General features: G+C 40.5%; 6 protein-coding genes and 2 pseudogenes across 11 annotated transcripts; 3 read left to right on the top strand and 5 right to left on the bottom strand.

The window, feature by feature from the left end:
- Positions 1 to 480: 480 nt before the first annotated feature.
- On the bottom strand, positions 481 to 16940 carry LOC116147067 (histone H1.4). Of its 6 annotated transcripts, XR_010376717.1 has the most exons (4): positions 16326 to 16940; positions 1752 to 1932; positions 1016 to 1331; positions 481 to 740 (listed from the first exon to the last, which is right to left on the bottom strand). XR_010376717.1 is itself a non-coding variant. In XM_064476011.1 (2 exons), the coding sequence occupies exons 1-2, from the start codon at positions 16884 to 16886 to the stop codon at positions 3000 to 3002; spliced, it is 576 nt and encodes a 191-aa protein (XP_064332081.1). In that variant the 5' UTR covers positions 16887 to 16940; the 3' UTR covers positions 2882 to 2999. The 6 variants fall into 6 exon arrangements, 4 of the variants coding, with proteins under 4 accessions (XP_064332081.1, XP_064332080.1, XP_031291335.2 ...); XR_010376716.1 differs by having other exon boundaries at positions 481 to 1331; XM_064476011.1 differs by lacking the exons at positions 481 to 740; positions 1016 to 1331; positions 1752 to 1932 and adding an exon at positions 2882 to 3014.
- Positions 1963 to 2980, bottom strand: LOC105089182 (histone H4). The gene has a single exon (XM_064476031.1). The coding sequence runs from the start codon at positions 2978 to 2980 to the stop codon at positions 2669 to 2671; it is 312 nt and encodes a 103-aa protein (XP_064332101.1). The 3' UTR covers positions 1963 to 2668.
- LOC135318647 (uncharacterized) lies at positions 6151 to 7543 on the bottom strand (annotated as a pseudogene).
- On the bottom strand, positions 6437 to 8124 carry LOC116147779 (histone H2A type 1-B). Its single transcript, XM_031435487.2, has one exon. The coding sequence runs from the start codon at positions 8122 to 8124 to the stop codon at positions 7732 to 7734; it is 393 nt and encodes a 130-aa protein (XP_031291347.1). The 3' UTR covers positions 6437 to 7731.
- Positions 8454 to 8834, top strand: LOC105089179 (histone H2B type 1-C/E/F/G/I). Its single transcript, XM_031435499.2, has one exon. It carries the CDS (start codon positions 8454 to 8456, stop codon positions 8832 to 8834), a length of 381 nt encoding a protein of 126 aa, XP_031291359.2.
- Positions 12596 to 14177, bottom strand: LOC105089180 (histone H2B type 1-M-like; annotated as a pseudogene).
- LOC105089181 (histone H2A type 1) lies at positions 13286 to 13678 on the top strand. Its single transcript, XM_010980189.3, has one exon. The coding sequence runs from the start codon at positions 13286 to 13288 to the stop codon at positions 13676 to 13678; it is 393 nt and encodes a 130-aa protein (XP_010978491.2).
- On the top strand, positions 15687 to 20976 carry LOC105089183 (histone H3.1). Its single transcript, XM_031435505.2, has 3 exons — positions 15687 to 16031; positions 19318 to 19323; positions 20616 to 20976. Exons 1-3 carry the CDS (start codon positions 15703 to 15705, stop codon positions 20935 to 20937), a joined length of 657 nt encoding a protein of 218 aa, XP_031291365.2. The 5' UTR covers positions 15687 to 15702; the 3' UTR covers positions 20938 to 20976.
- The last annotated feature ends 242 nt before the right edge of the window (positions 20977 to 21218 follow it).

Here is a 21218-nt window from a genome sequence, read left to right as displayed (position 1 = left end):
TTGATAACTGGATTTCGTTCCTTGGTTTTCCTATCCAAACGCGAAAATTTCCACTTACTTAAAGAAATATATATATATATTTTTTTTTTTACCAACTTTGGGGGGGGGCGGGGGGAGGAATGAATTTATAGTAACGTGACAATGTTGTAAATCAACCTGTTGAAATCCCCCCCCTTTTTTTTTATCCAATTAGAAAAGCAGAGTTAGAAACCTAATATACATATTCGTTATCTACTGGTCAGTTTTGGCCCAATCAAAGTTTAGCATTGTGAATCTTCATATAGCTATACCTGCTATAAATATTCGAGATTTTTACCTTTGTTTTCTTTCATTTAGTTTCCCGGTTTTTCTGGGTTTCTCATTGTTTACTATGCCAGAGACTGGTTAAGTCTGCCCCTACCCGTCAAAGGGCTTCACAAATATTAACTCATGAGAAATTGTCCTTTTTTTATTTTACAAAAGACACAAAGGCTCAGAATGTCGGTTACAGAGTATTTATTGGAGTAGGTCTGGAGTATTTAGTGGAACCCCAGAATTTAATCTCAACTATTAATAGGCTAGACTGGTTCAAAGATGAGTTTTCAAATTTACATTAAAAAGAAAAAAAAATTCACTTTGCCTTGAGGTTATTAGTGATATAATCAATTCTACATCATGCTGAAGCAGGGTCTGAAGCCTTAATTTTGACTCATTTTTCTTTTGTATTTCTTTTCTGTATTCGCTGCCTTCATTTGGTGTGCCTCAGAAAAAAGAAAACAAAACAGGAATACAAGAAGATGTAGAAGTGTAGGGAGTATAGATATGGATGGAAATGGATAGTTTTCCTGTGTCAATATTTTGATACTTTAATACAATATTTTGTACTGCTGAAAGCAAAATGACTTCGATAAATTGCTTTTAGGACTTGTCATGGCTTATAGACTTCCCATTTGGGAGGCCAGCAAGGCATTATCAGTATATGTGCAAGTTCAGAATTGGGTGTATGATTGGAAGTTCACATGGCTCTGAAACTTACCTGTTATTTTAGATGACATGGATTGATTAAGATGCCAAATGTGTTGGCAGTCTCACTTCAGGCAACACACATTATCTCACAGATTCTGTGTATCTGGGCATAGTTTATCTGGGTGCTTTGTAAGGATGGTATTGAGGTGTTATCCAGGACTGAAGCCTCTTCAATGGAGAAATATCTGATCCAAACACATTCTTTGTGGTTGTAGGACTTAGTGTCTTATTTTCTTGTTGGCTGTCCACTGGAAGCCCTTATAGGCTGTTAGTAGGTGGCCTCCCTCAATTCCTAAAGAGCCCTCTGAGTTTCTTGTCATCTGTGCCTGCCAACAGGGATACTTGGTCCATCAAAATCATCATGCAAGATTCAAAGAAGACAGATTTTACAGTTCTACATAACTCAGTCATACACATAAAATTATTACATCCTGTCACTTATGGTCACCTGGTTTTATGGTTAGAAGCAAGTCATAGGTCACATCCACACTCGGGCTGGATCACACAAGGGTGAACCTCAAGAGGAGGCCACTTTAAGAGACAGTCACAGAACTCAGCAGGATCAAAAGTTAACTCAGGATTGCTTCTTCCTCCCCCTGCCCCCACCTCACCCCCACCCCACTCTACCCAACTCCACACCACCCTACCCCACCCTACTCCGCCCCCGCCCCCGGAGTACTGGGATTATCCCAAATGGCCTGAGGGCAGTAATCCCTGATAAAAGGTAAGGAAAGGGCCCTCAATACCTTGAAGGCCTTTTAAATAGGCCGCTTCCAGTAACTTTCTCTTAAAGTCAAGACACAGAGTTGGTTACTATCGTTTTGGGGAGTTTCTCCTTTTTTCCTTTGCAAATGCTGACAGATGAGAAAACCTTTGGGGTGGCTGATTTCCAGCACAGGTGTCTGTGTTCCTTGGGTTCTGGTATAACTGAGAAAAGAAGCCAGAGTGCTTGTGAGATGAATTGCAGTTGTTGCTTTATTAGAAACTATCAGGAATGGATGTGACAACAGAAAAATCCCAGTTATTTTTTTTTTTTTTTGTGGATGAGAAAATATTGGACAATTGATTTAGATAATTAAAATACAAGTGCTTTACCGGAGAGAATACCTGTTCCACGTGCCACCAAGGCTTACATGTATTTCCCCTATCTACTGTTCAGTTTGTTTTCATTGTACCTTTTCCTTTGAGTTTCCCTAGCAGAATATTTGAGAAATTTTTGAGACTTGAGCAGGCTAACAAAGCACTACCTACGTTTCCCATACACATTCAAGTTTCGTTTATAGATGAACAGTAACTCCTGGATTTAAATCTGTACCGAGTTTTAAGAGGAAAGTTCATCAGGTTGCTTCAATTTTACGAAGCAAAGGAATCCTAGGAACCGAAAGTAGATCCTACCGATAATGCAGTCAGAAACTAGAAACTTGTTAGAAAAACCACTGAGGAGCAGGAAGCCTGTAACACTGGAATAAAGTTGAACACTCAGATTGCCCAGAAAACCCGATGTTAACTCCAGTTCCATAAAAAAAAAAAAAAAAAAAAAAAAAAAGAAAGAAAAAGGTTGAAAACATCAACCTAGTGCCACAAGTTCTCTCAAGTGAATGGATAGGTGGCCCTAAAAAGGGCCTTGACTATTTCTACAAACACAGGGTCTGCGAGATCAGACTTAGCCACCGAAGCCGTAGAGGGTGCGTCCTTGGCGCTTGAGAGCGTAGACCACGTCCATGGCCGTGACCGTCTTGCGCTTGGCGTGCTCGGTGTAGGTGACCGCGTCCCGGATCACGTTCTCCAAGAACACCTTCAGCACCCCGCGGGTCTCCTCGTAGATGAGGCCGGAGATGCGTTTGACACCACCACGCCGAGCCAGACGACGGATCGCGGGCTTAGTAATACCCTGGATGTTGTCCCGTAGCACCTTTCTGTGGCGCTTGGCACCTCCTTTTCCCAGGCCTTTTCCACCCTTCCCACGTCCAGGCATCACTACCAGTAGACACAAACTATCTACAAACGTGCTTGAGGGAAAATTTAAAAAAAAAAAAAATGAAATTCTTATTTAGAAACCTGCAGCGGACCTGTTTGAAAACTATCAATGAGGCTAGTTGGGTAGGCGGGAGTGGATTGATGGCAGCCGAATTTATCTCCGCCCATAAATGCCGGGGAGCCTGTGGGGGCGGAGCCCTGAGAAGAAAAAGACTGCTTAGCCTGCTCATTCCCTGAATTCACTATTCACTACAAAATTCCCTGCTGAAGAACATTGAAACATTTCTTTGTTTATCAAGGAACTGAAATAATTATCCCTATCAAGCCAACAACTGTTTTTCAAGTTTGAGTTTTTAGGATATTTACACGTCATTGGCAAGTCATTGACCGAAACTGTAAATTGCCTCGTATTTTAAACGCATTATCTGATATATGGCAAACTCTGGCTTCTCTCCTCCCCAGAAACACTTTAAATGAAGGTGAAAAAGTTAGTGATCTCTATGTGTGTAAAATTTTTATTAAGAAGACAGTGCTAAATTTAGTTGATTACATTTAAATTTATATAACCTCTCCGATTTTTCCAGCAGTCACGCATCACCATCTCCACACCCCAAACACAATTCCCCCTGAGATTGCATTGTCTGATGAAGGAGTCAGTAATACATTTTGAGCATTTGGAATGTGGCTGATGCTGCTGAGGAACTGAATTTTAAATTTTAATTAATTTAAATTTAAAAGCTGATACTTCATTCAGTTATTGGGAGATTTTAGGTATGTTTGAACAACCCGAGGATGTGAACTTAGTTTTCAGCAGTAAATTGTATGGAATTTAAGTGCCAATCAAGTCATCTCCAATAAAAATTAGTATCATATTGAATAAAATATACACCCAACTTGTAAGATTTAGATTGATAAAAGAATGTAAAATATTGTGATAATAATGTCCTTATATGGATTACATGTTGAAATGAAATTATCTTGGATGTTTTGGGTTAAATGCAATATATCATTTAAGCAATGGCATGTTTTTACTTTTTAAATGGTGACTGCTGAAAAATTTTTCATTAAATATGTGGCTTGCATTATTTTCTTTGGACAGCACTGCTCTAGATCCTTCCTTTCTTGATCTCTGTCTAATCTTGCTATCATGGACTTTGGAATACTGGGGACATTCAATGTATTTCTAAGAAACCCAATTACAGAGACTGGTCCCAACTAGAGTATAAAGCACTGTAAAAACAAACAAACAAATACATACATACATACATACAAACCAAGTTAGGGTACTAAGAGAGGCTTGTCAAATAAACCATTACTTATCAGAGCAAGAAAAGATGAATACTAGAAAAGTTGTTGACCTTAGAATTATTAAAAGGCAGAATATCAGGAGACTACCTGAAAAATCTCTAATTTTTTTTTCCAAAAGTGTGTTTCTTGAGAAACAACATTCAAAACTGATTATTAAAGCAGTGAAGAACATATATACAAAACAGAAATAGACTCATACAATACAAACTTGTGGTTGCCAAGGGGGCGGGGGCTGGGAAGGGAGAGAATGGGATTTCAAAATTTGTAGATACTGACAGGCATATGTAGAATAGATAAAGAAGATTATACTATATAGCTTAGGGAATGTATACAAGATCTTGTGGTAGCTCAGAGCGAAAAAAAAACTGAGTGAATACACGTGTGTTCATGTATAACTGAAAAATTGTGCTTTACATTGGAACTTGACAAAACATTGTAAAATGACTATAATGCAATAAAAAAAAGTTAAAATAAATAAATAAATAAAGCATTGAGTGTCCATGAGGGCTTAAGCTTCGGTAAGTTATAATATGTATTCAGTGGTTATAAAAAAAAAAGAAGTCATTTAGTCGAAGTAAAAAGCGTTTTCTGCAATAGAAGGAAGGTCAGTAAATAATTTACTATTCCTGTAAAGTAGGTCAAGATGGAGAGACGAGATTAAAAACATCAGGTCAACTACTTTGAAGTCTAGAAAGAGTAAAAAAAAACGTTAAAGTGTCTATTATTTGTTTCAGAAATAAAATAAGAATATCAAGGAGTTACAACATGAAGTTTCATAGAAATTTATTTTGAAATTTCATATATATATATATATATACATGTATTCCTTCCAGCTTAACTAGCATCTTCAACAAAGAATCACGTATGTCCACAGTGTGATAAAAATTATGTGAGACATGGAAGAAAAAGAGGGCCTGTGATGTCCAATATACAAAGTTATACACCACACAAGTTTTCTACGAAAATGTACTTTGATCATATAACTACTCACTATTGATTATAGATACCAAACTTAGTGAATTTACTTAACCTGCAGAGTCTTATTTGGTAGGAATGCAAATAATATCTGTCCAGTGGAACATATAACTCCAAAGATTTATGAATTCTTGGACAATAAATTTATTTTAACCTAAGTTAAATCTTATCCTAACATTTCTCTTGTTAAATTTTCTATAAATACCCTAATTTCTTAAATGTTCTTTGAACCTATCACAGCATTTTATCTATTGGTTCACTTATTGAAAACTTAAGCTCTTACACACGTTCATTTTGTATTTGCTGAATCATGGCTTTATCTTTTTGAAAAAAAATGTAAATGAGATGTCATATGACTGTGAGTTGATAGGAAATAGAGGGTTTAGTTAGGAGAGTTGTGGGATCATTTCACTTTCTGTAGACCTGGGAAATTGAACAGTTTTTACTCAATGTCATAGTAAATTATCACTGGTAAGCAAAGTACAGAAAAGTGGAGATTGCAGACAGAAAAGCAGATACTTCATTAGGCATGGGCTAATGAGACGACACCTATAAACCATAGCAAACACACCTTCATGCCATTCTCATAAAATAAAACTGTAGTTTTAAAGACAACATTGGAAGTGAGAAGTGAAGCGATTTCCACAAATTAAATAGCAAAATATTATATGCCATTACACACCACAATTATGATTCCAAACAAGATTCTATGTTAGACAATCTAGTATGTATTTCCACTACCGGTGTTTAAGTACCGCCCCCCCCCCCAACTTACATTCATTCAAGAGAGAGAACATAAAGGAATATATTACAACTGTTCTCATTGACAAAGTAGGTGGCTCTGAAAAGACCCTTTTCCAGTTCGGTGTAAGCAATAGCGTTAGGTTACGCCCTCTCCCAGCGGATGCGGTATGCGAGCTGGATATCCCTAGGTATTCGTGATGACGCGCTTGGCGTGGAAGGCACACAGGCTGGTGTCCTCGAAGAGCCCCACCAGGTAGGCCTCGCACGCCTCCTGCAGCGCCATCACGGCCGAGCTCTGGAAGCGCAGGTCGGTCTTGAAGTCCTGCGCGATCTCGCGCACCAGCCGCTGGAACGGCAGCTTGCGGATCAGCAGCTCCGTGGACTTCTGGTAGCGGCGGATCTCGGGCAGGGTTATCGTGCCGGGCCGGTAACGCTGCTACTTCTTCACGCTGCCCGTGCACTTGCGGGCTGCCGGCTTATGTTACAGTAAAGTATTACAGAAACCTGGATCCCGGCGAGAGACCAAGCGGCACTCGGATGGTTAGAAAACTCAGGTTTATTACGCCGGCAGACCCATAGGAGTTAACACTCCAACCTCTGGACCCCGTTTATAAGGTTTAAGAAAATTTTAGTTTTCGAGAAGATTCGCGCCATATGCAAATGAGGTGTTATAAATGGACCAATGAGGAGTGAGCTTTGGGAACATATAGAATTTTAGGGCTAAGTATGACTTTCCTAGAAGCAAGCGGTTTACAGAAGCACAGAAGTCAGATAATGCCGCCGGGCTGGGGAACCAGATGGCGCTGGAGTAAAGTAGTGGCCCTGCCTGTGGGTCCTGCTGGTCTTTTAAAGGGGCTTCCCACCTCACTTACTGCAAGCCATTATAACAGAAAAGGAAACTGGCTGGAGAGCATACCGTGCTGGTGCTGTTTCTGACCTTATTTATAAGAGCAGGTCAGTCTGGTTCCTAGTGTCCCCGCTGTGATTTGTTCTCAGGTTTCCTTCTGGAGAAGTACAATTGGATTTCCACTAGCATTTGAATACAAGTCGAAATTTTATTCATAGTCCACTTTGAGCCCGTAACAGCAAGGTTTCATGTAGTATTGATTTTAGTGTACTTCATTTATTACATTTTTTCTGAAGAGAAATAACCAATGGATAAAATGTCTCACAATTAATGGTCGCATCCTCCAAATTTAAAAAGCCCGCCCTAACATGTCATTGGTCAGCTATTCCTTTGTTCTCTCATTTATTCATATTTTACTTTTTGAGAGCAAGTTTATTTGTATATACACATATATACTGCACATATATTCCAACCTTAAGAGGCATCATGGTCTTGTCATTTACATGTCACCTAGAGCCCACAAGTCCTAATTTATGCCCTGACACAGAATTCGTTTATCAACGATCCTTTCTGCTCAAACCTATTTCATCATTCACTAAAAGGGAATGACATTTAACTTCATAAATTCTTAAGATATTACGGTGCATAGTGACCAACAACTAAACTGACCCTATCTGTGGTAAACATGGGAGCGGATCTCCATTTTCAAACTCAAAACATTATCAGACTAGCATGAACAAAATGAAAAGACAAGCACACATTAAGCATTGAGACATGTCTCCTGGACTTATGAAGTGTTTCAGCGCTTTCCAGAAAAAGTGGGTGGCTCTGAAAAGAGCCTTTGAGTTCCGGAAGCAGAAGTTAAGAACTATGTTTCACTTGCCCTTGGCCTTGTGGTGGCTCTCAGTCTTCTTGGGCAGCAGCACCGCCTGAATATTGGGCAGGACGCCGCCCTGAGCGATAGTCACGCGACCGAGTAGCTTGTTGAGCTCCTCATCGTTGCGGATGGCTAGCTGCAGGTGGCGCGGGATGATGCGGGTCTTCTTGTTGTCGCGGGCCGCGTTGCCCGCCAGTTCCAGGATCTCGGCCGTCAGGTACTCCAGCACCGCCGCCAGGTACACCGGCGCTCCAGCACCAACACGCTCGGAGTAGTTGCCTTTGCGGAGCAGGCGGTGCACTCGGCCCACGGGGAACTGGAGCCCGGCCCGCGAAGAGCGGGTCTTGGCCTTGGCGCGAGCTTTGCCGCCCTGTTTACCACGTCCAGACATACTGAATCTCAACAGTGACAAAATAACCACAAGAATGGCACAAAAGAAATGTACTAAGAGGAGCAACAAGATGACAGTTATAGTGCTGAATGGAATACTCAAATGCGAGATTGGATTGGTTAAAAATCATCTTTGACTATGAACCAATAGGAAAGGAGACTGACGCAAGTAAATTTGCATAATCTCGTCACTTATATTATCAAATCAGAGCTGGATATTTTTCAATACCTTATTTGCATAGGCCGGCTATAAAAGACCACAATTTCTTTGTGTAAGCAGTCATTTCGAGACCTGTTTTTTTCGTTGGGCGGTTTTTGTGCTTTGCTGAAATGCCTGAGCCAGCTAAGTCGGCTCCAGCCCCGAAGAAGGGCTCCAAGAAGGCGGTGACTAAGGCGCAGAAAAAGGACGGCAAGAAGCGCAAGCGCAGCCGCAAGGAAAGCTACTCGGTGTATGTGTATAAGGTGCTGAAGCAGGTTCACCCGGACACCGGCATCTCGTCCAAGGCCATGGGCATCATGAACTCCTTTGTCAACGACATCTTCGAGCGCATCGCGGGCGAGGCGTCGCGCCTGGCGCACTACAACAAGCGCTCGACCATCACGTCCCGGGAGATCCAGACAGCCGTGCGCCTGCTGCTTCCCGGGGAGCTGGCTAAGCACGCCGTGTCTGAGGGCACCAAGGCCGTCACCAAGTACACCAGCTCCAAGTAAATGTGCTCGTAGGCACTGTCAAACCAAAGGCTCTTTTCAGAGCCACTCACGCATTCACATAAAGAGCTCTAATCCTGAGTACTGCTGTAATATGTAGGGTAGAATGAGGCTCTGTTCTTAGTCATTCGCTCTACTGAAATAGGAATTTTAGTAAACAAGATAAGTGGTCCTAACAAGTCAGCTTAGTGCTGAATTTTTCTAAGTTTTATATTTTCATTTTCTCACTTTCTCAAGTTAGTAGTTGGCAATACAGCCTTATTACCTGGTTGTCCTTACCTGCAGAATTTCCCAATTTGTCAATCTCATCTAAAGTTGGATGTGCTATATAGTGTTTCTTTGAGTATCTATAGAACCTCTGCTCAGTAAAGGAGGCTTTTGTTTTTCTCCAAGTCTTTCCGGGATCTTCCTATTTTCTATGCTAAAGAAGGCAAAGTTTATGTATACCGCAATTTATTTTCAGTTAGGAAATCTAGAGAATGGAAGGATAGTTAAGAGAAAACTTCTGTAATTCTAACAATGGCTTGCACGCCAGTAGCAGTAATTGGTGTCAGTTCCTTGTTTGCCTGGGCCCTCTATCCAGATTGCATTTTACACTCCTAGAATTATCACCCTGCGCCACAGAATTCAAATGCTTAACCCCTACCAGTTCTCCCCTACTAAGATTCTTGTAACTGCCTTTTTTTGTGTGTATGCCTGGAGCCTTACACGTGGTTCTTGTTTCCTTCAGTTTCTGAAACAGATCAGCTCGGGTTTTGCTCTTTATTCCAAAACTTGTTTCTTTTGTTAAATTAACTTTGTAAAATTAACATCTTTTTCTGCTTTCCTAGCCGAACATTGGCTAATACATGATGCCAAGCCTCCCGTGATTTAAACCTTTTGCTTATTTCACTTTCAGCATCAGGCACTTTAATAATCATATTGCATTTTCTTAACTCTTAAGGAATTAAATCTTGGAAGGGTTTATCACCGTCCCTTCTCCCAAGTAGGTAAAGCATTTACTCCAGGAGACAGGAGAAGTGAGTTGCAGTTGAATGCAGCCTACAAGTGTCTGGGATATGCGGCTTCATCTAAGCTAACCAAAGCTTCCTTTTTGATTGACTCAGAACACTTTATAAAAGATGAATAAGAAGTGCCCCAAGAAAAGAGACAGCCTAGTGCGGAGAGAGGAGATAATTCATTTAAAAGTACTTCCTAAAGTTGAGACATCTGTATGTGAAATGGCTTTTGAATTCTATCTGTACATCTTTGAAAGTGTATTGGATCAGAAGACATTGGTTGGAATTTGTGTTCTGCCAGGTAAATAATCTTTGGTTTTCACACCCTCTGTGCCTTATAAAATCAGAAAATTATTAAAACCAACTCCATTGACACTTTTGTGAAAATAAATACTATAGTTATAATAAAAGCAATCATTTTATGAGAATTTACAACTCATGAAGTTGTTTATGGACAGTATGAGGTAAATGTTTCTATTTCTCCACTTATAAAGACAAGCTTTTTGAAGTGGTATTATAATCAGAAGTAAAAATGATACTATACTGAGTGAAGAAACTGCTGCTCCAAGAAAGTTGACTTTCTGCTATTACAGACACCCTGGACACTCACAAAAAGGAATATGTAAATGGCTACTATTAAAATAAAAGCAATTTAAAAATTATGTGAGCCTGCTATATTTAGAGACTTTACTTGCATCTATAGTGGTTTTTATATTTACACATTTAAATTTAAATTGATGTAGTTACTTTAAAGAATATTGAATACATTAATCTATAATTCCTAACCTTATGTGGGTGCATTAAATTCCTATTGGTGATCTGACAAATTATTTCAGGGGGAGGGTATATTTCAGTGGTAGAGTTTAGGCCTAGAATGCATGAAGGCCTGACTTAAATCCCCAGTACCTGCACTAAAACAACAAATAAGCTAATTAACCCCCACAAAGATTAAAAAAACAAGTTATCACAAATATGGTGGCTTCAGATAATAAATTTATAATTTTATGGCTTTTTAGATCAACATTTGGGCACAAATCTCACTGAGCTAAAATCAAGCTGTCAGAGGACCACATTTCCTTCTGGAAACTCTTAAGAGTGAATCTTGTTCTTTGCCTTTTCCAGCTCCTAGAGGGTCATCCTTGTTCTTTGGCTTATGGTCCCTTTCTTAGATTTCAAAGCCAGAAATCTCTGGCCACATTCTCACACTGCCATCTCTGGATTTATATTCTAATTTCCTCCTTTACTGTTAAGTGTCCTCATAATTATATTGAGTTCAACTGGATAATCTAGGATAATCTCCCTATTTTAAAGTCAGGTGATTAGCAACTTCAGTGCCATCTGCGCCCTTAATTCCTCTTTGTTATGTATACTAACATATTCACAGACTCCAAACATTAGAAGGTATACATAATTAGGGAGGTGTTACTCTGGATAGCAGCCCTAGCAGACTAAATGAAAGTATTTTTAGAATTTAATAAAATGTTATATACTTTCTGCTCCAGGAGAAGGAATATACGGATTCACTTTTGTGTAATTTCTGGGTTTTATGAACTCCCCTAAAGCTCATATAGACCTGGTTTAGATATTTATGTCTGGGATTATAGAAAGCAAAAATTAACAATTTATGACCATATAAATTCTCATATACAGATATCTGATATTTTTAGTTTTCATTCATTTACATTTTTCTTGTTGCTTTCGCTTTATACGTTTATTTTTTGTTTGAATGTTTACATATTTTCTGAGTGTGATGTGTTGTGCATGTGTGTATTCATGTTTTGCTCTGGGAGTTAAAAGCCTCTTATTCAATACAGCAATTACACAGGAGTATAGAATATTATTACTTTTTTCATACCAGGGTTGAAATCCTAAAAATACTTTGAATATAAATTCTTAGCATTTATTTCAAATGAGAAGCCATTTATGGTGGTATATAACCTTAAGTAGGTTTATAATTGCAAGGAGAAAGGTGAACTGTAAATTTTCCTGGCAATGGTATTTCTCTACATAGGACAAGACAGTGGTGGTGGTGAACTAAAATTATGTGTGACTTTTTTTTTTTTTTTTTCATTTTAAAAGTAGGATTTTTGCTGACCCGGGTAAAAATACATAAAACCAACCTCAGAAAAAAAAAAAAATAAGGGAGAGGCAACAAAATATCTAAAGCACATATATTTTCTGGACTGCTAGTGTCTATGAGCCCCATCATGGTATTTTAGCAATGGTCTAACTTTTTAGACAAGCTTTGGAAAAATCCTAATATTAAATTGCCCTGTCCTTAAGCCTGTGATGTTCGTTTTTCAACTTCCATGCACATCAGTTGTCCCACTACTATTAATATTTAGGAGTCCTATTGCTTTAGCAAAATAAATGAGTTACACATTTCCTTCTTATCACATCACTAACAGAAGAGGTGCTGCCAAGTTTTAAGTCACTTCATGGAACTAGTGTGTAAGGTACACTACATCACAGGAGGTTGAGTGATAGTCACATGTCCAATGTCCACAGCTGGCCAGCTTTGCAGCCAAAGTGAGTACCCTATCACTAACCTATAAAGAATAATATTTGCTTTCAACGGATCAAAAGGTCTGTGTATTCCAAGGTTTTAACACCCCAAAGCAGCAACCTTAAGTTTCAACAAAGTAAACAAAACCTGTTCTACCAGTCCTATTAAATATAAGTGATTACAATTCTTATGCTGAAAAAAGTGGATGCCTCTTAAAAGAGACTTTGGGGTTATATAGGAAAACCTTTTATTCTTTGCGATTATTTGGAGCTGGTATACTTGGTGACGGCCACGGTGCCCTTGGACACACCGTGCTTGGCCGACTCCCCGGGCAGCAGCAGGCGCAAGGCCTTCTGGATTTCCCGGGAAGTGATGGTCGAGCGCTTGCAATGCGCCAGGCGCGACCCCTCGCCCGATGCGCTCGAAGATGTCGATGACCAACGAATTCATGATGCCTATCACCTTGGATGAAATGCCAGTATTAGGATGTACCTGCTTTAGCACCTTGTAGATGTACACCGAGTAGCGGGCCTTGCGGCTGCGCATGCGCTTCTTGCCGTCCTCCCGCGTCTTGGTCATGGCCTTCTTGGAACCCTTCTTCAGAGCCAGAGTGCACTTAGTTTCTGGCATGAGCGAACACAAAATACACTACTCAGCTAAAGAAAAGAAGCTGGGACTTGTCTACAACGCTCATAAAATTCGTAGCTCTCCTGAGCAAATATAGTGTTTAAAAGGTTACACTTCGATTGGATAGATTTTTCCAGATTGGAAGCCGGTATGCAAATTAGGTGACTCTAGTTCTTCTTTGTAATTGGTTGCAAGCGTAAAGATTGTTTAGCCAATCAAACATCTGAATTTACAATTCGGCTTGCAACTACAATTGCTTCTCATTTGGTAAGAAATTGTGTTCTTTTCTGTTTTTCTTTGTTAGTCTTCATGAGATTGCTGAAATGTCAGGACGTGGAAAACAAGGTGGTAAGGCTCGGGCTAAGGCGAAGACCCGCTCTTCGCGGGCCGGGCTCCAGTTCCCCGTGGGCCGAGTGCACCGCCTGCTCCGCAAGGGCAACTACGCCGAGCGGGTCGGGGCCGGCGCGCCGGTGTACCTGGCGGCTGTGCTGGAGTATTTGACGGCCGAGATCCTGGAGCTGGCGGGCAACGCGGCCCGCGACAACAAGAAGACCCGCATCATCCCGCGCCACCTGCAGCTGGCCATCCGCAACGACGAGGAGCTCAACAAGCTGCTGGGCAAAGTCACCATCGCTCAGGGTGGTGTTCTGCCTAACATTCAGGCGGTGCTGCTGCCCAAGAAGAGCGAGAGCCACCACAAAATCAAGGGCAAGTAAACTGTAATACTTGGATTTTTGGTCTTTTAAGTCAACATTAATTCAAAGCTCTTTTCAGAGCCACCCACGTAGTCATTAAAAGGGCTTATCGTTATGCGTATTTAAGCAGGTACCTGGAAACTTTTCAGCACAATATGTCAATCTGGAAGAAGATGTCAGTATTTAAACTCCTGAGAAATCCCAAACTACTCTAGTTTAAGTTTATGAAACTACAATTCCTTTCAACTAAGTAAAGGATTTAGACGGATCTTGTATCACAAGTAATTAAGCTGATCACTTAACAGGCACTCAGAATTGTAAACCCGAGAAAAAGACAATGGGTAGAATGAATGGTAAGTGTTGATAGTTTAGATGCAAATCTTGTTAGTGACCTACAGATTCTAAAACCACTCCTTCAGTACTGATGGTGAAGGGAAACTGTTTTGAATGTTGCCAGTCTTCAACTCTACTGAACTGGGCCTTAATCAATTCTAAATGGGTATACAATACTTGGTATTCTTGGTAACCTAGAGTCAGAAGTCATTTAAGGCAGAGCTTAACACGGTTCAGCATGACTTTTACGGGATGCACAGTACCCTGTATCATTTACATCTGATTGAGTATTTTTAACACCATTTTACACAACGCTCAGTTGAAATTGTGAATCGTAGTTGGGTGCTTTTATGTGAGGATGTTACAGTAAATGAAAAGTAAACGTGTTAATGTTATAGCAAGTGTGAAATAATTCTGTGTTAATCGTCTCAGTGCATTCAGAAAAAAAATAGAGGGTTTGACTTCTGGGAAGATAAAGTCGTCTTCTCTAATAAAACGTCTCACATAGTTGGCTTTGAAATCTTGCAGCAAGGAGTGAAGAGACTGAGGCCTCATTTATCTGGATTTTCAGTTGAGGTAGAGAAGCTCGAGGTTATAATCAGAACCTCCAGAGTTGGGTATATTTCCCTTCAGAGTTTGTCACTGTTAATCCAGCCTGGGCTTCATGACAGACTTAGAAGAGGATTCCTTAAGAAAAAAATAATTTCTAAAAGATGGTAGGTACTTTTCTCCTTTCTCTTTTCAAAATATGGCTCCAAAGAATCCTAAGACATGTGATCACATCACAAGATATATAGGTGTAAATCTTTTACTTTTGTAAATTCTGCAACTTGTATGTCTTTAAAATACAATGCATCTTAACCCTAGAGATTTCTTCCTCTTCCCGTGGCCACAGCACTCACCCCAATCCAGAAAAGTGACACTGGCACATAATGGCTTGCAATGCAATGCAAGGTTTCATCCAGTGAACAGCTGTGAGCAAGCCACGATAAGTCTTATGGTAGAAGACTCTGTTCAGGGGGCCTGGTTTGGGGATGACAGTGTTCAGGTTTCTTTCCAAATTCTGCTTTGTTATGATCTCTAGACCCCTAAACTGATGGTTCTCAATCCCATCAGATTCAACTGAAAACTTTTCCTGTAACAAATACTTTACCAACTTTAGTAACCTGAAATGAAATTTACAGGTAGTACAAACCACCTAAGCATGTCTTAATTGTAATACATAAGGGAGAAATAAAAGGAAAATATGCTATTTTTAAAATATCAAAATTAAAGAGTAATCAATAAATTGATGTGAAATTTGCCTTACTAAACTTCAATGAGGGTATAAAAATCACCTGGCCAATCCCATCTAACTCGCCTTTTCAAAACGTTGATCAAAAGAAAGCCATTTTCAGGTGCCAAAATTAAAATATACATATTTTTTACAAACAAGATATAGCATTGTAATAATTTGTTTTAATTCGACGGAGAAAAACCAAAGAATATTTTAAAGAAACGGCTTAAAAATACAGGCGAGCAAGGATTGAAAACGGTCTCTCAAAGGGAGGCTCATGTGATCAGAGAGTGAACCTCGCTACCAATACCTTCACTGTGAGCAATAAGGAACATGTGCCTTGTCCAATCAGAACGGGACTCCCTTTATATATATGGGTAGACGGAGCTTAGGCTTTCATTTTTCTATCAGCTAGCTGCTTTTTCGGAAGTTTGTTATGGCTCGCACCAAGCAGACGGCCCGCAAGTCCACCGGCGGCAAGGCGCCGCGCAAGCAGCTGGCCACCAAGGCGGCCCGCAAGAGCGCGCCGGCCACGGGCGGCGTGAAGAAGCCGCACCGCTACCGGCCCGGCACGGTGGCCCTGCGCGAGATCCGCCGCTACCAGAAGTCCACGGAGCTGCTGATCCGCAAGCTGCCGTTCCAGCGGCTGGTGCGCGAGATCGCGCAGGACTTCAAGACCGACCTGCGCTTCCAGAGCTCGGCCGTGATGGCGCTGCAGGAGGCGTGCGAGGCCTACCTGGTGGGGCTCTTCGAGGACACCAACCTGTGCGCCATCCACGCCAAGCGTGTCACCATCATGCCCAAGGACATTCAGCTCGCGCGCCGCATCCGCGGGGAGAGGGCGTAAAATTTGTATTTCACGATTAAGTGCCAACCTTAAACCCAAAGGCTCTTTTCAGAGCCAACCACCTTTTCTGAAAAGAGTGCTGTGAACTGATGTTACAAGCTCTTTAGTAAGTTAAGTAGGCAGCTCTGAAAAGAGCCTTTTAATTAAGTATTCAACTAGTCTTAGTCTTATCAATTCTCTTTTTTGGGGGTTGACTTTCTTGACTTGCTTACCTTGGGCTTAGGAGCTTTGGCCTTGGACACTTCCTTCGGTTTGGTTGTTTTAAACTCCTTCGGGCTCTTGGCCACCTTGGCCCGGATAGTCGCTACTGTCTTTTTCACCTTCTTGGGGGTCGTCTTAACGCTTTTTTCCGGGGTGGTCGCGCCCCTCGCCTTGGACTTAACTGCCCCAGCAGCCTTTTTAGGATTGGCTGTTCCTACTTTCTTAGCCTTGGGCTTGGCATGCCGGGTGGTCGCCTTTTTGTTGAGTATAAAGGAGCCCGAGGCGCCGGTGCCCTTGGTCTGCACCAGAGTGCCCTTGTTCACCAGGCTCTGAAGTCCTAACTTGATGTGGCTGTTCTTCACGTCGTATCCGGCGGCCGGCAGCGCCTTCTTCATCGCAGCCAGGGACACGCCACTGCGCTCCTTGGAAGCAGAGACAGCCTTGGTGATGAGCTCCGACACCGGGGACGCGGACGCCTTGCGCTTCGTGGCACCGGCGGGCTTGCGGGCCTTTTTCTTCCCAGGAGTCTTTTCCGCAGGAGCAGGAGGTGCGGCAGGTACGGTTTCAAACATGACTGTTGCTCGAAGTGTCTAACCGTCCAAATAAAAGGTCTTAAATTTGAGTAATAGGCGTGGGACTGTGTATATATACGCAAAGCGCTACTGCGCGCTGATTGGTTCCCAGCTGTCTTCCAGCTTGACGGCAAGCTAGTCTCAGCTCTGCCCCTGAGTTGTGTTTGTTACAATTCAGGAAAGCCAAAATATTAAAATTTCCTGCTTAGGAATCACACCACTTATACTCTGTCATGAACCAGGACAGGTTAAGGTTTGAGACCTTCGTAGTTTCTTCCTCCAGTGTTTATCACGTCGGTCCCAGCCTTTTTCAAAAGCCCCTGACACTCCTAGAGATTCACAGGTCAGGAAGGCAACTTTTTGATTTTCATTTAAAATAGAAATTCTTCCCTTGTGTTTTGAATAGCTTGCTCTCCAGTGACATTCTACACATTCTTGGATTTCCATCTGTTCAACAACTGCTTGGTTCTCATTGAGATTTACCCCCAAAATATGCTTCATATGAGGAGAAATAACACAGGCTGTTTCAGGATTTCTCTACAAGAAAGGATGCTTGGAATAACAGCATTTTCTGATGTCAAGTTATTTTCTCTGAAAAAGCTTTATCATAGCTCCCTGTTACTAATTAGAGTGTTAGTTAATTGAGGGGCTTCAGACATTCAATATTTGTTTAGGAAAATGTCAAAAGCAACAATCAGTGATGCTTTTGATATATTGGTTGGGTCTGTGTTTCAATAGCTGATGGCAGAGGACTTCCAGGTAAAGATGTAAAGGAGAGTTGGGCCCCTTTATGGGTTTAAAAAATTCTTTTATTTACATTGACTTTATCAGGGAGGATCAGTTATTAAAATGTTCACCAGCTCTTGGGTACAGAGGTCTGTCATTGTTCAGGAAGGTAAACTTTAGCAAAGTTTTCAAGTAACAAAATTAAGGAATATATACATGTACAACACTGTCACACATGCTTATGTAGACTTTCCTTAAGAGAGGGAAATTTCAAAACAAGCATATTTTGTATTCACCACTACAGTTCTTACTTAAAAAAGGATATAGTTTTATAAGAAACAAATTATAGCTTATGATATATATTCGGTAGGAAATAGACTGATGGTAGAAAGTGAATTTTTCACTCCAAAACTATGTTTTGTTTTGTTTTTTTAAATTACGTTTATTTTGAAGCATGTAGAAGTCTGTGTTTCCCTAGGACTATGAATGACAGAAATGCTGGGAGCAGATAGAAGAAAGCCCAAGAGGTAAGGGTTTAATATTCCCCTTTGGTACCATCAAAATCAACAAATGACAGATCACTTCATGTAGTACATTCAAGTTAAACATGAAAACATTAATAAATATTAATAAAATTGAAAATTTTTAAACAATTTATTTGGAGTGTGTATTTACTTGTTATTGATTCATGCATTCCTAACCTAAAAATGACCTTAACTCATAGTTGGTTTTCTGCAGCAACACAAAGAAAGAGTTCTCTCTTAGCTATCTAGATATAGATAATCTTCAAGGTACCACCCCATTCACCTTCATGGGTTCAGCTCTCATGTGTAATTTGTAAAAGACTCCTAAGCTAATAACAGACGTATATTTTTACATATCTAGAGATTATTTGGTTTATAAACTAGGAGATTTCTTTCATTGTAAAAACTGGAGACTGGGCTTAATCCCTAGAAAAATATAACTGTATTCCTAAGGGAAGAGTGAAAGCTCAGACTCGCTATTTCTCCAAGAAAACTCTCTAAGAGGAAGAGGAAATGACCTCTTACTATTCATAAGTGGAGAAAATTGTTTTCATTTACCCTTAGCTCTATCAGAGTACTCTTACTAATATATCAGTTTCATTCCAACATTCATGGAATTTCCCAATGTTTCTTTCTGCACACTTTTGAAACCCAGCATCTTTCCAGACTTTCAAGATCCTGGAGAAGAGAGATTCTTAAACATTTTTGTAACACAGGCTACTTTGTATGTCTCATAAATTTCATGAACCCCTTCCCAGAAAAGTACTTTTAAATGCTTAAAATAATATGCACAATTACAAAGGATAACACTTATATTAAAATATCATTGCCAATTTTAACAAAAATCCAAAATTGTGAAGTATTAATATGTGCTTCTTTTTTAATACTCTAAATAATAAGATTATCCATATGACCATTAATTACCACATTTTAGAAAGAGTAACATGTTTAAAGAATATTTTGAGATATTGACAGCTGTGACTGCAGCGTGATAGGAACAGAGCATGGGTCCTGCCAATCACCCTGTTTGTTGACTACATTTTCACAAGAGGAGGAAACGCTAAGATTCAATTGGAGTATAGTGAAAATAAAGATGGAATTTTTTTTCGATATAAATTCCCAGATACTCTAAGCCCCTATGTGTATCCAGATTAACAACTCCATTGTAGAATTTGTTTTAGAGCACTGTAAACTCTTGGAAGAGCTTTGATAACAGGGTCCTCCTCACCATGGAGGAAAAAGCCAAATCTATCCAAAGTCAGCTGGACCTCAAGGGAAATAACGAGAAATTAAATTGTTATGTGTTTATTATTTTGAGGAGTTCGCAAAAGAAGGTTTTCCAAATTAAACACTTGCTTAGGCTTCTCACTTTAGAGGGGTGAATACTTAAAGGAGGATTTGAGAGCAGCCACGATAGTATAATATTTCATAATAAATAATGTTGAGTCATTGCTTATTTGCTGGTATTATTTTAAACATTTTGGATTATCTCTTAAATTTAAGTACTCTGTTATTCATAACTACCTATACATTTTTTTTGGGGGGGTGGGAATTAGCTAGCTTCTTAATTTTTAGAGAAGGTGCTGGGGATTGAATCTAGGACATTGTGTATGTTAAGCAGGCACTGTACCACTTAAGCTATACCTTCCCCCATTACCTTTGTATACATTTAAAATGAAAAAAGAAAAGAAAAAAAAAAAAAAGTAAGTATAGATTGCCCAAGACCACAAGCTTCTATCTGGAGGAGGCTGTCTCTGGAGCTTGGCTGGACACTGAAATGCCACGTGGTTGGAGAAATAGAATGTGGTGACAGATACAGTGCCAGATAAAACCTGTCCATAATTAAATACACAATCAAACCATAAATCTTAGACTTACAGTAGAGTACGTTTCTTATCACTTTGAGATATACATATTTATAAATCTCCAATTTAGCCCTCAGTGATTTTTAACGTTACTTGATCTCTCAAACACGTAAACTTACATTCTTAATTTCCTCGGTTGGGTTATCCAGCCTGTGTGACAAAGAGCTCTGCTTAGTTAACGGATCAACCAGAAATGGATAAAACTTATGGAAACTTAATAAAGATAGGACTTGCTTAAAACTGCATTTAAAGCGTTTAAGGGGCAATAGCGTGTATTAACTATTTCATATTCTGGGAAATCTGAAGTAGAACGATCGGGTTTCTTTATGGAAAGTCTATGAATTATTGCCCTATTTAATGGCTTCACGTGTTGTATGCATACACAAAAACACATCTCCATGTATAGAAGCCTTTATTAAATTTCACCTCCAGGATCCATTGTCGTTTTAGGCGCCCCACCTAGCCACCACCGCTCTAAGCGAGGGACAAATAAGCGAAGGGCGGGACTAGCTGCGGTTCCCGCCCCCGCTTTTGCAGTTTTCAAACAGGTCCGTCACGGTTCTATAAAAGCACTAAGTGGCGCTGTGGATACTAGCATTTTGCGAAGTTGGTAGTTTTTTCGCGATGTCTGGGCGTGGTAAAGGCGGGAAGGGCCTTGGCAAAGGAGGCGCTAAGCGTCACCGCAAAGTTCTACGCGATAACATTCAAGGTATTACTAAGCCCGCTATTCGGCGTTTGGCTCGTCGTGGGGGCGTCAAGCGCATTTCCGGTCTCATTTATGAGGAGACCCGCGGGGTGCTGAAGGTGTTTCTGGAGAACGTGATTCGCGACGCAGTGACCTACACCGAGCACGCCAAGCGCAAGACGGTCACGGCCATGGACGTGGTCTACGCGCTTAAGCGCCAAGGACGCACTCTCTACGGCTTCGGCGGCTAAGCTTCCGCTGATCGCCTCGCTTAACACGGCAAACCTCAAGGCCCTTTTCAGGGCCACTTATCCGTTCACTTGAAAGAGTTGTCACTTTTTATTTCAGCGTGATAAACGAAGATGTTTGGACTACTAGTGTTCTCAACCTGTAAACTTCACCTGATGGTAATAAGATTTCTGTAAGTTTCAGCTTACGTGGCTTGCAGATAGTTCATAGTTGGTTTGATCTACGTACCGTAGACTATCTTGCTTTGTAGCGAGGAGGCTGACTTCAGGTGATAAACTAGGTT

The sequence above is a fragment of the Camelus dromedarius genome, chromosome 19, assembly GCF_036321535.1.
Source record: "Camelus dromedarius isolate mCamDro1 chromosome 19, mCamDro1.pat, whole genome shotgun sequence".
NCBI lineage: Eukaryota > Metazoa > Chordata > Mammalia > Artiodactyla > Camelidae > Camelus > Camelus dromedarius.
Note: the sequence above shows the minus strand (reverse complement) of the source record. Positions and strands in the feature narration are given on the sequence as shown.

Bases quoted from the DNA above. Each gene is read 5' to 3' on its own strand.
- LOC105089183 (XM_031435505.2), top strand. From the start codon at position 15,703: ATGGCTCGCACCAAGCAGACGGCCCGCAAGTCCACCGGCGGCAAGGCG.
- LOC105089179 (XM_031435499.2), top strand. From the start codon at position 8,454: ATGCCTGAGCCAGCTAAGTCGGCTCCAGCCCCGAAGAAGGGCTCCAAG.
- LOC116147779 (XM_031435487.2), bottom strand. From the start codon at position 8,124: ATGTCTGGACGTGGTAAACAGGGCGGCAAAGCTCGCGCCAAGGCCAAG.
- LOC105089182 (XM_064476031.1), bottom strand. From the start codon at position 2,980: ATGCCTGGACGTGGGAAGGGTGGAAAAGGCCTGGGAAAAGGAGGTGCC.
- LOC105089181 (XM_010980189.3), top strand. From the start codon at position 13,286: ATGTCAGGACGTGGAAAACAAGGTGGTAAGGCTCGGGCTAAGGCGAAG.
- LOC116147067 (XM_031435475.2), bottom strand. From the start codon at position 16,886: ATGTTTGAAACCGTACCTGCCGCACCTCCTGCTCCTGCGGAAAAGACT. The intron at 3,181-16,325 runs GTAAGCAAGTCA...TTTTCTTCTCAG, and splicing joins CCAAAGCTCCTAAGCCCAAG to GGCTCCGCCCCCACAGGCTC.